Raw genomic sequence first — 16,006 nt, 5'->3', positions numbered from 1 at the left:
TTGTGTGGTTGTCGTATTAGCCAGTAAATGTTCCACATTCAGCTCCTTATACCTCGCATTATCTTCTTTCTTGTGCATGGCTACAGCTTGCATGCGTTACCTAGCTAGGCTTCCCGAGCGCGCCTGTCACTTACTTGAATGTTCTCCCGTATTAATCCTCTGCAATACTGACCTCTCTCCTCCTTTGTCTCCTCCTTCTCATCTTTGTCGTCGCACTAACCTTTGAAGGAAAGAGCAGGGCGAGACCGCTTGCAGGTTTGTACCACACATACATACACGCACATACTACGCAGTTTTCAAGTCGACATTTTTGCAGGCATTTTCGCTTGTTTAGACTCCAACGGTTGTTTGATCGGTTAATTGAAGTTGAGCAGGCGGGGCGTGAGTGTGAATGATAAGAACGAATAGAAGCGCTGGAGGAATAATAATAGTGCATTTGCAGACCGGAACGTAAACAAAAGTCAGCAAGAATAGTCAGCAGCATTGTGTGTGGCAACTATACACGACTAATGCATACATGTACTATATATGCAGATGTAATTGGCACATATACATGAATAATAAATGCTATGCTGTATATACAAATGTGAACAAAAGCTAGCAAGAATAGTCAGCAGCGATGTACGACTCAACTGTACATGAATAATAATTACTTTGTAGAATTGTAGAAGAATAGGCAGCAGCAGTGGATATGACAAATATACGTGAATAAATAATGATATACAAAAGGCACCAATAATAGTCAGCGGCGTTGTATACACGGTATGTTGTGGTTTCCAATTGGAAATTTGGCATTGAATCCAACTCCTGAGATAAATCAAGTTTAAAGAGGAAGAAAGTCGCTTTCCGACAGAAGGTTTAATAAGCCTAATTGAGTTTTTGCGCTCTGTCAACATTTGGCAGCCGAGCCGGCAGCTTCTGAAGACATTTTCAATTTTAATTTTTTTTTTTTTTTACACTCCGTTAAGCAACACAAGCAAATGTGCGCGTCATCCTCAAACCAAACATTTAATTAGGCCCGCTCACAACCACATCCAGCATTGCAATCCCTCGTAAATCCCTGGTTTTAATTCGGCTTTCCTTTTTTAGGAACACAAAGCCCAATTAGCACTCGCGGCATTGTAATTACTTTTTTACAACAGCGCTATTATTCCCTGCCTTTGCACATAAACAGCCGCTTTGCTTTTGTGTCAGACGCCAAAGTGTAAATACTGTCGTTGGGGGAGCTTTTTTTGAGCCATTTGAGCTGTTCTAAGGACAAATGAATGGCCTTTATGGCCCCGCATCATTTTTTAATTTCAAACTAGCCACATTTACCACAACATTGTTGTCTGCATCGTCATCGGGGGATGTGCTGCTTGACTTTTTCTGTCTTCCATTTTGATTTGTTTGGCGTGATATCCTTGTCACTTTAATGTTGTTAATGTTGATGTTAACTTCAAAGGCATACATTACTACACAGTCTTTCGAAATGTACTTTTCACTAAAATTGCTAGAATAATTACGGGGGTATCCTAAACAGATGGGTGACGCTTTATTGTGTAGCTTTTTTTCCCCCTATGCCATCAATGTGGGCGGAGCATGACGTCAAAGTTTAATGATCAGAGGATTCTCAAAAATCTTTGATTTTTTTTTTTTTAAAATAGCCTCCTTACACCAGCTTCACCGATAAAAGTGAAATTGGGTGGAATTGTCTATTGTCGCAGAATGCACAGCAAAAAATTACAAGGACCCCTGGCCAGAGTTAAACAGGAAGTCGTCCATTTTGGTTTTGAGCATCAATTTTGGGCTTGTACTTCGGAAAACTCCAACTAGGGAATTAAAAAAAAAAATAAGTCCCAATCGGAAGAAGGTATCCTAGAGAACGGTAAGATTGGTTACTAGTGTCACGTGTGGGGAGTTACAATGCACCTAACTGGTCACTGTTCCGAACGGTGGAAATGATTGCCATTAGCCATGTGGAGATCGTTAGCCTAATAGCATAATAGTCACATTAAAAAACATTTTTAGCAAGCCCATTGGTATTTTTCTATTGATTTAGCAATGGTAGCAATTATGCTATTAGGCTAACGAAATGGTTTAGCACTATTAAGCCATCTTTAGTGCTGTTACCTGCTCTATTTTTACAAGTTTCCACTACTAGTAGTACCTGTTATTGTTCTATTCCTGTTGGCTTGGGAGCTGGTATTGAGCAGGCTCTTGCCTTGTACAACCTCTGTCCGCTTTTGTAACTCCTCAGTTAGAAAGACTTTATTACAGTTTATTACAGCGCAACGTTAAACGCTACACTCGGAATGAGTGCGACGGGGCACGAGTTGGCCGGAGGCCACAGTTTAATTAACTCACACCTTGCCGCTCGGTGCCATGTTTATTAAAAAAGGAGCCCCGCGTCGTGCGTTGGATAGGAAAAAAGGAAAAGGATTTCCCTCACGGCCACCGAAAGCCAACACGGCAAATCACAGTGACAACCCATGACGCCAAGACTCTTTTCCTTTATTGTGCTTACCCAGCACCAATATGGCAGACGTGTGCATGTATGTGTGTGTCTGTGTGGCTGAGGGATTTCTATTCCCATCCACACCTGTTTTAATATCCTCTTCCTCTTCCCATGCGCTCTAGCGAGAGTCACGGGACGTTCTTCCGAAGGTATACTCGGAAATACAGGAGGTACTTCCCAGCATCCCGGCTGCCCTGTCCCTAAACTAATCTAAGTGACGCGTACCACAAACTGCGGGAATGACTAACTCATAGCATGGACTATAAGACATACTTTTTGTTTTACATCAAATCCTGCAGAATTCTTAGTTTAGGTGGGAAATTTGGACCAAGCACTCTGACTTGGTAAGCTGTATAGTGCCTAACTAATGTATTAGAAAAGCATCAAATGTAAGGTTTATGCCACAGCAATGGTAATTATCAATTTCTTTGGATGAGACCGTAATGATTAATACACCAGTGTGTAGAATCCATTTAAATTCAAATAATATTGCTCATGCTAAAATGTCATTATTATTCCTATTCAATGGCAAGTCAACGTTAAGATGTCAAATAATAGTTATTTACTTGCGTTCCAGAACCGAAATGAGTTCGTGCTTGATCACTTCTCAAATTTGGGTATAAGACGATAATTGTCATCCAAAGACTCAATGCCTGTTTTTTTTATCTGTTGCTATACCAATCACGTCGCTCTATTTCAGAGGGGAACAAAAACATGAAAAAAGTTGTATAGTGGTGTGACAGTTTTCATATTTGCATATTTTTGTGCTACCCTTTTCCTCAAAATATTAAAATGTATCTCTCTAAAAGAATTTGACTTTTTCTTGAAATACTGTCATTTTTTTATCCTCCGAAAAATTAAAAAAAATTTTTGTTTGTTTTTTAAATGTGAAAAAAAATCTTTTTCCTCTGGAATATACAATTTTCTTCAAGAAATATCCAAATGTTTCTCTCTGGAAAATCATAATTCATTTCTCCAAATGTGGATTTATTAAAATGAACATTTTTCCTGTGTGCTGCTTTACTGCTGCTGAAACACACACTCAATAAAGGAGGATCTTTCCTCGTTTTTGTGAGAGGAGGCCAACGCTGGAGAGCTCACCACATTGCAAAGGGTTCTCATTGAAACATTCGATGAGTCAAATACATTTGTTAAGCACTGTATACCTTTACGTTAATTCAATCATTGGCAAGGTTGTCCTTTCGCACTTGGTTTATTAAAACAATGTAACAATGGTCGTCTGCACCAATCTTGATGCAGTTGTGACAAAAGTGAATGAAGTAGTAGTTATATATTGTCCAAGCCCCTCCTACATACAGTATCAAACTTGAAGGTGTTTTATCTACCAAAAAAAAAAAAAAAAAAAAAAAGTATGGGATGAGCAAATCGTAGCTTTTTTCTTCTCCGTCCTTGGCCCTGCTGCATTGCATGCTGGTCCTTTTTGATTCAATTGCATTTAGCACTTGTCGGCTGAAGACTCTCATGTGCATCATGTGCATTTTCCAAGACCTCCGAAAGTGTTTTCTGTAGCCTGTCAGCGTTTTGTGTGAGACTTCAGCTGGAACGTCTCATGGGTAGTAAGGCTGGCTTGCTTTTTGCCGCTCATGTTTGTCTCCGTAGTGCCGGGAATAGTTTGAAAATTCAGCCCCCAAAGACGGTTTTAATGAGCAACATGATATTTAGTCAGCATGTCTATAATAAGCTTTTGCTGAGATGACACAGGAAGTCAGCCATTTTGGCCTGAATCTGCCATTTTAGCGTCGTTTTGGCACTTTTACAAGGTCCGTCGAAGGCAAACTTCTGCTGGAATATATTCAAACATTCAGCCCCCTAAAGTCAGTTTCACTTAGCAACATGATATTTGGTCGGCATGTTTATCACGAGTACAGCCACAACAAAAAGTCTTAAGAAGCCATGCCTGAAAAGAAAGAAAAGATAGGAACTCTACCAATTTGGTTTGGATTGGCCAGATTTAGGGAAGGTCGGCCATTTCACAGGATCCTTCAAAGCCAAATTTCTCCTAATGGAATATATATATTTTTTTTAAATCAGCCCCTGAAGCCTGCTTAATTTAGCAGTGTGAAATTTGGTAGGCATGTCTATCAAAAGTAGACCCACCAAAAAAATCTGTGTCTGAAAATACACAGGAAGTCTGCCATTGTGCTTTGAATTGGCCATTTTAAGGTCAAAGGTCTTGCGTGCGATCACTGTCCTGCGCTGAAGAGTTTTAACAACTCTGCAAATTCAGTGTCTTGTCATGAGAAGTAGATTATAGTGCAGATTATTGTTTGATGGCAGCGTGTTGTGGGCCTGGTGGCCAAACTGGCTCTGTCTCTTTGGTTTGGGGCATGTCAACTGGGTGACGTTCAGTATGAAGGACACACCAGAGCACTTCATAACGTTGTCCATTTTCTTCTCTCCACCTGAAATCACCTCATTCCATCGCCAACCTCCGCCCTCGCAGTCAAAAGTTGAGCTTCAAAGAGCGGGTCCGCATGGCGAGCCCGCGGGGGCAGACCGTGAAAAGTCGCCAGGCGTCCGTCAACGACCGCCAGCGGTGTTCCCCCGGCAACGAGGCGGCGAGCGGCGGTGGCGAGCTGATGGGTCAAAGCCCCGCCAAGGTGCAAAAGAGCTGGAGCTTCAACGACCGCACACGATTCAGACCCTCGCTCAGGCTCAAGAGCCAGGCGCGCACCACAGCTTCGGACGGTGAGCTCCACTGAATGAGTTTTTTTTTTTTGTTTTTTTTTGTGAGGTTCCCTCACCGGATAGTCGGTACTGGTTGCCACACAACACAACAAAGACAAGAATGAGTTTGTGCGCGTGTTCAGACTTGGAAAGACCGTGTTCTTATTTTGTCCTCCAGTGGACGCTGGCATGACCACGGAGGATTCCCAGGACGAGCGAGGCTGCCACTGCGACGTCACGGCCGAGGACCTGTCCGCTCCCCTCAAGGTGGTCATCAGAGCTGTCAGGTGAGACCTTCGAGAACTCCCTTCCGCCTCATGGAAAGCAACACAACACAGCCTCTGATGTCTCTCAGTTTGTGTAGATGAGTACAAAAACAAAAAAAAAAGCATCCAGCAGAAATGAAATATATACACCACTGCGCTGCTGTTTTTTTTTTTTTTTTGGGGGGTTGGATTTTAAGCCATTTGTAGTCTTCATGGAGATGGTTAGGAATCAAAACACTGCAGGACCAAGTGCCCAGTGTACCCGCCTCTGCTTTGTGTAGCTCCTCTCACAAACACAATGAATACACGTTTAAGAATCGACATCAACTGCATCGCGTGACACAAAACCCAAACTGGTTAACCACCGTGCCACCCAAATCATCAGAACAATATTTGTAACTAAGCTCGTAGTGATAATTGTTTGATTTCTTCATCCGGTATCGCATTATTTTATATTAGTGGGAATGGTTGTTTGTCCATATGTGCCCTGTGATTGGCTAGCAATCAGTCCATGGGTGTATCTGCGTCTCCTCCGTGTAGCTCCTTTCACAAGCACAACGAATACATGTTTCAATCAACAATTAAGCTCATAGTGATGCATAGTGGATTTATTCGTCCAGTATTGCGTTATTTAATGTGAGTGTGAAAGGTCGTTTGTCTATATCTGCCGTGGGGATTGGCTGGCTACCAGTCCAGGGTGTGAGCCACCTCTTGCCCAAAGAATTCTTCCCATGGTTGTCCTAGTGTAGGATTTGAGAGCAAGTCTGACTGTTGAGGTACCACCACCACCTGCCCCCCCCCCCCCCCCCCCAACATGAGGCCTCATCCTCCAGCAAGCTTTCCCAGGGTGTCGGGTTGAGGGTCCGACATCGCTTCTCCCCCGGTGGGCACTGTTTGAACAGAGGCTCATCTGTCACCTCTCAGCGGGGAAGGCGGGCAAGTGCGGAGCCCACCAGGAATGGGGCGGGGGCCAACGAAGCAAATGCGCAGATCGGCTTACCCGCGTCAATATTATTCACTCGGTAAACACGTCACACACAAGAGTACCAGGGAGCTTTGGTTTCCTCTCATGATGTTGACATTCGCACAATGTTTGCTTTGTTAAGCACAAGAAGCAACAGGAACTTTTCTGCTTCGAAACTGCTACCCTCTTCTGTTTTTTTGCAGTCATTACGCCGCAGGTTCTATCCTATGAATGGGGCTTTCTGATTTTGGGTTACTTACCTGTATGTGGTCCATTGTCAAACAGTTGCCTATAATGTATAGGCTACTGTAACCTTTGAATATTTATAACTAGCATACAAGTTGTAAAAAGTAGTGAACCACTACAAAGCTAGCTAAATGTATCACAATATTACTGAAGGAAATATAAACGAAAAATAGCTTACATGCTCCGAAATCCAAAAGCATTGCAGCACATTTTGATTCATAAATGCAAGAAAATATCAAATCGGCACCCGCAACGATCTTTTGGACATTAGAAATTGTAAAAAGCAACAACCAAAGTGATTATTCACCCATGCAAGACCGCAAGAAATGTACTTGAAATAATTAAGACTACGGTGATATATTTAATAGTCGTGGGACTATCAAAAGAGGAATCTCAGTAATTAGAGCCTCTTATTAATTAGTCTCCATCCATCCAACAACTGAATTAGATTTTGGTTGATGGATTGACCAAAATTAAAAAAATGTAATCAAAACTCTTAATTTTCTATTAGGATACTAAATACGCAAACCAATAAGTGCCAATTTTAAGTAATTCTACTTTTTTTTAAATTGACAATTCAGTTAGAAGGTATTGCACATACAATTGAAAGGAAACTAATTCAATACATTTTTATTAAAAGTTTTTGAAAATTAAATTCAAATGTATTGAACTTTCATTCATCCATCGATCTTCCGTTGCGCTTCTCCTCACTCGGGTCGCGGGCGTCCCAGCAATCTTCGTGCGAGAGGCGGGTGCTAGCGCTGGGCTTCGTTTCACGCTACATTTGTCGCTTGAATGCAATTGTGTGTTTTCGTTCAGAATCATGAATTTCCACGTGGCCAAGAAGAAGTTCAAGGAGACGCTGCGTCCGTACGACGTGAAGGACGTGATCGAGCAGTACTCCGCGGGACACCTGGACATGCTGTGTCGCATCAAGAGCCTCCAGACCAGGTCACAAAATCAACCCCCTGCCATCATTTTGCCTTTTTCTCACGCCTTTTAACTTTCCTTTTTCAAATATTTTGGTTTTTTTTTTCCCCAACCGAGTTATTAACGGTGTATAGTTTTGAAATTTTCATGATTTTTTTTTATATCCCAAAAACCTAGCATTTGAACAGGGGTGTGTAGACTTTTTATATCCACCGTATGCTCCATCTGTTTTGTCTCCCTCAGACTAGACACTGTTGTAGGTCCTGCTCCGAGGCCCCTCAGCAGGCACGTCAAGACCTTTTCCTCCCCGTCCCTGCATTTGTATTACAGTCAGGCCCGGAGGAAGTCCTCTGCACCGGGGTTAGACCCGTTCAACTCGTCTGATGCTCCCTCAACTAACACAATACTAATGTCTATAAATTATAATGTCACCATATTCAGCCCCTTACACGCACAACCCAGCCGAGGCCGGATTTTGCTCGTAACTGTGAAATAAATGACGTCAGTATCTGGTGTGACAGCGCGGGAGAAGTGAGTGTCGGGTGTTAAACTTCGCACCCCCATTCCGGCTGTTACACCTTGTATTCTACCTGTAAACCCGCCAATTGCGGATTAATTTCGACCTTCCCGTCAACCTTCGGGACCTTTGACTGCAGCCAGCTTGGACGGCCAGTGTGAAAGGAGCTTCTGTTATTATTTCCCCAAGATCAGATATTGCTGAGTTGGCTTGATCCCCCTATTACGTGACAGTACCTTTCACACAGAACAGTGACACAGTGTGAAAGGGGCTTCTGAAACTACCTCCGAAGAGAGGGAATAGCCACGTTGGTAACCGCGACACAGGGAAAGGATAGTTTTGACAGTGTGAAAGGGGCTTCCTCATCCCCCTATTTCATGTTGGTTGGTACATTTCACACAACAGTGACAGAAAAATTCTGTGAAAAAGCTTGCTTTAAATGGCAGTGTGAAAGGGGCTTCTGTAACTACCTCCTAAGACAGAAAATTGCCGGGTTGGTACCTTTGACACAAAACCGGAACACAAGAAAAGGACATCTTTAACAGTCCGAAAGGGGCTTGTGATACTACCTCACAATGGCAGGTTGACTCTGCCCCCCCTTTCCATGTTGGTACCTTCCACACAGCACAGCAAAAGAGGACAAATGCACTTTAACATGCAGTGTGACAGGAGCTATTGAATCTACTTCCAAAGCCGGGAAATTGGCCTTCGTACCCCCATTCCGCATTTTGAACTTACAGGCCACAACGTTAGGTACACCGGCACAATCTAATGAGTTTAATGGGCAAACGATAGTATAGGATAACTGCACTAACATAGTGTCTGTTTTCTCTGTGTGTATGGCATGGACAGCGGTGCAGTGTCTGCTATTGTAGAGCTTTGTAGATGACATATCATCATCATAATTATAAAAATAATAGTATGTTATAGTAATGTGTTGTAATGGCAAGTCCGTGTGTGTTTGCGTGTGTGACGCTGGTGTTTCTGCTGTCTCCAGACAGGCCAACTTGAGTAGTCGACTCAGGAACATGTCCTCCCCCGCCCTGCATTACAATTACGGCAACAGGAAGAAGAGCTCGGCCTCAGGGTTGCCCTTTTTTTTTTTTTTTTTTGTTTTTGTTAATTATTCCCATTCATTGGATTTTTAGTTCTTTAGCATTTCCTGTAACGTGAGTGCAACGCATTGATTAACCGCCTTGCGGGATGGTTGGGGTTTGCATGTGCAAAATACAGAGATGGATGGGAATGGTGGTGGATGTGGAAATATTGAAATGTGTGTTGGAGTTACATAATAACACTTCGGGGATCATTAAGCATCTCCCGGTTCAAATTGACCCGAGCACATTATCGCGGTTCCTGAAAAATGAACACGACAGGAGGTTTCTACTTAAAAAGAACCCAAATATACGTAAAAATGAAAAGGAGATTATTCATTTTTTTTAATATTTCGAATTTTTTTTTTCTTCCAGATTTTCTAGTAACTTTAAAATGGGTCAGTTTCTCAGCTTAATTTAACAGGGGGGGGGGGGGGTAAATTATTGTACAGTCTTGTGTTTATGTAAATTACAAATAATGTTTTTTATATATAATGAAAAAGAAAGAAAAATATTTGTTCCCATTTTTTTTTTTACCTCTTTTTAAATATGTTTTTTCGAGATTTTTGACCGCCAAGATTACAGGAAGACAGTCTTTCGTTTGACGCTTAAAAAATAAATACATCTGGATTTGTAAACTTTATAATTGGTCATTTAGATCTGCAACTTGAATTGAGGGTTTATAACTGAAACAAAAAAAATCAGGTAGCCAGTCTTTTGACGATGACAAAAGAAAAACCTGAATTTGTAAACTTTATAACGGGTCAGTTTGACCTGCCACATAACAGGAGGGTGACAATAAAAGTAAAATTTAAAAAAATGTTTAAACAATGGCCAGTACTTGGAAGTTTTAAAAATATTTTCTTCTGTATTTGTAGACTTTATAACGGGTCAATTTGACCCACAACCTAGCAGGAGATTTAAATAATTAGTCGCCGGCCCTTGGATGTGATTTGTTCAAGTTGCATCACATTGTTGTCGTTCTTCTTGGGACTTTTGCTTTTGGTGAATAATTTGTGGAATTGCATGTACATGAGTGAAGATGAGTACTGTGTGTTGTTTCGAGAAGAAATAACCATCAAATCTGCACGTTTATGTGAGTATTCCTGTAAAAGCGATCATGCAATGAAGTATGCTTCCCCCCACCCCCTGTTTACATACTAACCCTAGCGTCCAGGTTTGCTCTTCAACCTGAAAGATGTTCGCCGCCGCCTCGACTTCTATTCATTGTTGTCCGTTGTGTTTACACCGATGTGTGCGTTTGTGTGCGTCAGGGTGGACCAAATCCTGGGAAAAGGCCAAATTGCCGTGGAGAAGAAGATGAAGGACAAACTCAACCCGGACGGAGATGCTCACGACGGCGTCAGCATGCTGGGCCGCGTGTGTAAAGTGGAGAGGCAGGTGAGGAGGAAAAACAATGAAACACCAAACGAGGAACCCAACATTTCTAGTTACTTAGTTGGTCGGTTGCTTGGTTGGTTGGTTGGTTGGTTGGTCGGTTAGCTGGTTTCCCTCTTGCTTCCAGGTTTCTTCCATCGAGTCCAAGTTGGACTCCCTGCTGGACGTGTATCGCCAAGTCCTCCAGCGAGGTCCGTCTGCGTTGGCCCTGTCCTCCCTGCCCCTCTTCGAGCTGGACCGGCACCGCGACTCCGACTACCCGACCTCCATCCTGGACCGGGACCAGGAAGGAAGTGACGGCAACGCCCACCCGAGGGGACTGCGTCTCATCCTGCCCCCGGCCGACAGCGACGAGGGCCCCCCGGACTCTGCGCCTCCGTCCTACCCGCCGTCCACCGCCTCGCTTTCCCCGTCGCCCCTGCTGCCGCCCGACAGCCCCTACCCCACGCTGGTCACCCCCAACGGCGCCAGGCGGGCGCACTTCCCCGACCTGCCTCCTCCGCCTCTTTCCGCTGGGGGCTTCACCCTCCAGTTGCCTCCCGTCATGCACCCCTCCCACCTGCGCTGCCCCGTCCCGGACGGCGCGGTAGCCCACAGGGGCGGCCCGGGCCCCTCCGTCGTGGTGGGACCCGGCGAGGAGCCCGGCTTCGTGCAACTACGGGAGAAGCCCGGCTCCAAATCCGACGCCGCCTGGAGGCGACACATGAGCCTGGAGGTGGACCCCCTGCTCGTGTTGTCGCCGGGCGACGTCCCGTCGGCTCCCGACTGGGGGGGCGCCCTCGGGAAGTCCCTTTCCATGCACAATCTCAATCGGCACGGCGAAGACGACTGGAGCGGGAGCGGACTCTTCATTTGCGAGCGCAAACTGGCGCCCGCCGGCGATCATTCGGACCCTGACAGGAGCCCAGCTGCGGACCAGGATGCGCTCGCTCCAGACTTCCTCGCTCAGTCGCCGCGTATCCAGCTGGCATGACCACACACACACTCATACAATCACTGTATGCCACTCTTGGGGAGGCCACTTTAAAAGCCTTTCTAACAGGAAATGACTTATTGCTTGCGATTGTACAATTTCTTGCTATAGTTTGTTCATTTTCATCAACTATGTCTCAAACGATGTAATTCATAGGCAAAAGAAACACCTTGATACACTACTTGCAAAATCTTAATGGCAATTTCAGGATGAACCTAAACGACACCACAGTGAATGATAGTTTACAGAGGTTCGAATTGTGTTCGCCTGTCAAGCTTCTAGTGAAGTTTAAGTTCTTCCGGAAATTTCACCCAAAAGCCCTTTTGTGAGTGGCGTATCTGTGAAAATGACCAAATGCATGTCAGGCAAATGCAGAGGATTTGTCAAAGTAATTTAAAAACAATATACAGCTGGAAAAAGAACTAAATACTGTATGAGTAAATTACTAAAAACTATGGCAGAAAAATTGTGATTTCATGAGCATGTTTGAATAGAATCTAACATTAAAAGCAGGTAACACGGAATTGCGAGTCAGCATTAAATGATGAATGAATATAGCTATAGTTGTGACAAGCAAATGCATGACATATATAATTAATATACCTAAAAAAAATTGGGGAGGAAAATATGATTTCATTAGAGTATTTAGGTTTAAATCAGATGTAAAACGGGAAAGAAATTATGAAAATCACAGAGAATCATTGGACAATGATTCATAAACATAGCTTCATTTATTTTGCAAAATGCAGGTATAAGTAATATACCCCCCAAAAATATGCCAAGGAAATATGAGTTCATGAGGATTTTTGAAGATTAAAAGCAAATTCAAATTTAAATTTAAAGCAGATTTCAATTAAAAACAAGGAACTGTAAGTCACATTTGTTTGAAATAAATATGTCAGGCAAATGCAGAGAAATTATGGAATCAACGTGAAAAAGTCTAACACAGAAGCATATAAAAAAAAGAAGTATGTTAGAAAGATTAGGAATTTTTTTACATTGGTAAAAATTTAAAAAGCAGCCTTCACTAGAGATGAGCGTTGATTACATTTTCTTGATGGATGAATTCGTAAATTCCCGATTATTTTTTAATATGTTTGAATTCATTCATATATACTAATATAAATTGATCAGAGGATGTTTGGGAGGATGGAGCCTAGCTTCTTCTTTACATAACGCAGTTGAGAGTGAATCAACGGCGCCTCTGCTGGTTGAAACCGAGTAGAACACTCCATCTCGTCACCATAAAGAACATCTCCACAAAAATGAAAATTCCACAAAAAATATCAGTTCTTAAAAAATAAATTATTCTGCCCATCCCTCATCAACGATGAGAAGATGAATTATGACTTGTACCGTTGTCGTTTATTGCAATTTAAATTATCGTTCACTCGCTCTCTTAGTCTCTCACCAAATGTCTTTAATCATGCTGCATTTAAAAAAAAAAAAGTGCATGCCGAACTGAAATATTCACAGTAATAATGACTATAATTATAATACTACAGGCCTAAAACATACTGTAACTTACAGTTAGCATGGCAATATGTATTCAGGACACGGACGTCTTTATGGAAAGTCATTTCAGCATTTATTCCATCAGTGCACTAGTAGACCGACTAGGCTCATGAGTAGAATGACTGTTTGACTAGTAAAAAAAATAATTCTGCACATTTGTAGGACAATTTGGCTTATTAGAAGGACAATTACATGTTAATAGTGAGGCAAAGCTAATAATGGAAATTTTGGTGCTACTAGCAAGGTCCAGGAGGCTACTAGTAACTGACACATGACGAACAGTTGGGGCGAGTAGTGTTACATGTGCAGCACCGGTAATTTACTAGGAAGGTTTAATTGTGTACTAATAAGCCAAAAGTGGCACTATTAGTGGGGAAAAAAACATTACTGGAAGGAAACAGTGGTTCGACTAGCGCGCTGTAGTCGTCGTACTAGTGCGACGAATTGTCCTACTAATAAGAACAAACATCGTACTAGTACAGGGACCTGAAGCCGGATACTAAGGACATGGAATACATTCTCAAAGGTTTTCCAATATGTTTGTTTACGACACTAGTGAACCAATTTGACTGGTGGTTTGATTTTGATGCCGCGTACGCGATGTACGCTACGTGTCGCAATGCTAACAGGGAGAGAAGGCTCTGCACTGCATGTTGTCTCCCCAGAACACTAAATGTTACTTTCAATATCTATAAATTATATTCTTAATCATTTGATTGTAGATAGAACTTTTTAAAGATTTGGATTGAATTTCATGTCCAACTTTTGTTGACAACCCCTGTATTTGGGTGCTGGTGGCCTGCATGTATTAATGACAATGAAGCCACACCCCCTGAAATGTGGCCTGCCCAATCCCACCGCAAAGCTTTTTTTTTTTTTTACATATTGGATATATTGTGCTCATTTAAAAGCTTATTCAAGCGAACCCCTGTGTATAGAACATTTTCAAACAACGTACAGAGGAAGAACAAACAACAAAATTCACTTACACTTCATATATTCACTCTGCACTATGGGAACAACAACCACTCTATTACAGGAGCTGAATTGGAGACCTTCTCTGCCTCTTCTTGTTGCTCTTAATTTCGCTGCACCTCTTCCAGTCGACTTCAGTGCTGCGAAATTCAGACTTGCCTCTACCGTAACCCATAGCAAAACAATCGCAGAAAAATCTACGATATAGCGCGGACGCGTGAATCATGAAGTTGCAGATGGATTTTTAGAAGCGCAAAACTAACACAAGATAAACGCAAGGCTCTTGATGAAGCTGTGTGGCTGTCAAAAATCAACTCGTTTGCGCGGCGATATTGTTGCATTATCGGTAAAGTTAACCCGGATGCTAACGCCAAGGCTAGCTATGTGCTCCGTTTCGCAACGTACCCAACTGCAAATGTTTTATTTTTTTTTTAAATATATGTATGAACACATATTTGTGTTGCAGTCTGTGACAACGAGGCCCAGCTTTTAAACCCTTTTTGAAAAATTGTGCATCTTGTTAAAATCTTCCTATTTCAACTGTTAAGAACGTTCTTCTATTGCTCGAGTCTCAGATTGCCTATGAAATGATTCACAGTAGTCTTAAATGTATTTAACGCGTCATGGACTAACCTCATTCCCCCTCCATTATATTCTAATGTTTGCCTAGTAACAAGACTGTACTATTTTTTTTAACAGGCCAGTGTATTTAAATATGTTGTTGCTGGTACAATGGAATACAAAAAGTACAGTGGAAAGAGCGCGTGGAGCCTGAAAATGTGACACACCACACTAGTTGAATGTGTCTTAATGTCGGAGAATATTGCTTGAACAAAGAAAGAATTTGCGTTTAAGAATCTGTTCATTGCTTAATGGTGCCTTTTTATTTGTGGAGTCTCCCAATAGATGCCACCTTATATGTTTATCCGTCGACTAATTTGGGGATCATTTGTCAATCTAGTTCATTTAACTCACATAGCTCTCACCACAGATTTGTTTTTTGTTTTTTAAATAATGCATTTTCTCTATACTGCTTGAATGCTAATTTATTGTTTATTATTACACAACGGGCCTTAAAAAAGCTTGACAATGTTAACACTATTTTTACGTTAAAATTAATTTATTACAGGTGCACATTATAATTATCTGTATGAGAAAAAGCCAAAATGATTTTATTATTCTTTAATAAAACATTTTAATTGAGTGTTTTTACAGTGTTTGTCTTTTATTTTAAAGGGGGTGGACTTCAAACAGTCCCCAGGTGTCATAATAACATTTCTGTGACATGACTTCAAACATCATAACAACGTTAGTTAGCTCATGCTAATCTGCAGCTCTGCTTACCCTTTGGCCGCCTCAACAAAGTAATTATTTCGCTCTGTAACTTCGACGAGTCTAGCGGCCAAATTATTGGTTGAGAGACTAGAAGGGGTCCTTATTATGTAAATTAGACAAATTGTGACTGAGGACCAGGGTCTCAGATTTGGAGGTGCTGATTCTCATCACAGCCGCTTCACACTCGGCTGCGAACTGCTCCAGTGAGAGTTGGAGCTCACGGCTTGATGAAGCCAACAGAACCACATCATCAGCAAAAAGCAGAGATGTAATACTGAGGCCACCAAACCGGACCCCCTCTACGCCTCGGCTGCGCCTAGAAATTCTGTCCATAAAAGATATGAACAGAATCGGCGACAAAGGGCAGCCTTGCCGGAGTCCAACCCTCACCGGGAACGAGTCCGACTTACTGCCGGACATGCGGACCAAACTCTGACTCCGGTCGTACAGGGACCGAACAGCCCGTATCAGGGGGTTCTGTACCCCATACTCCCGAAGCACCCTCCACAGGACTCCCCGAGGGACACGGTCGAACGCCTTCTCCAAGTCCACAAAACACATGTAGAAGTGTTGGGCGAACTCCCATGCACCCTCGAGGACCCTGCCGA

At 42.5% G+C, this 16,006-nt stretch overlaps 1 protein-coding gene across 3 annotated transcripts in view; it reads left to right on the top strand.

The window, feature by feature from the left end:
- Positions 1-15,271, top strand: part of kcnq5a (potassium voltage-gated channel, KQT-like subfamily, member 5a) — a 58,205-nt gene extending 42,934 nt beyond the window's left edge. The window contains exons 9-16 of one of the 3 annotated variants that reach the window (XM_061790383.1): positions 229-255; positions 4,962-5,206; positions 5,364-5,472; positions 7,481-7,612; positions 7,835-7,951; positions 9,106-9,195; positions 10,477-10,603; positions 10,728-15,271. In XM_061790383.1, the coding sequence (XP_061646367.1) occupies positions 229-255; positions 4,962-5,206; positions 5,364-5,472; positions 7,481-7,612; positions 7,835-7,951; positions 9,106-9,195; positions 10,477-10,603; positions 10,728-11,573 (1,693 nt within the window). In that variant the 3' untranslated portion in view covers positions 11,574-15,271. The remainder of the gene's footprint in view (positions 1-228; positions 256-4,961; positions 5,207-5,363; positions 5,473-7,480; positions 7,613-7,834; positions 7,952-9,105; positions 9,196-10,476; positions 10,604-10,727) is intronic. The other 2 variants (XM_061790384.1, XM_061790385.1) reach the window with 2 other exon arrangements.
- Positions 15,272-16,006: the final 735 nt, after the last annotated feature.

This window comes from Phyllopteryx taeniolatus, chromosome 11 (genome assembly GCF_024500385.1).
Source record: "Phyllopteryx taeniolatus isolate TA_2022b chromosome 11, UOR_Ptae_1.2, whole genome shotgun sequence".
Lineage (NCBI taxonomy): Eukaryota > Metazoa > Chordata > Actinopteri > Syngnathiformes > Syngnathidae > Phyllopteryx > Phyllopteryx taeniolatus.
Note: the sequence above shows the minus strand (reverse complement) of the source record. Positions and strands in the feature narration are given on the sequence as shown.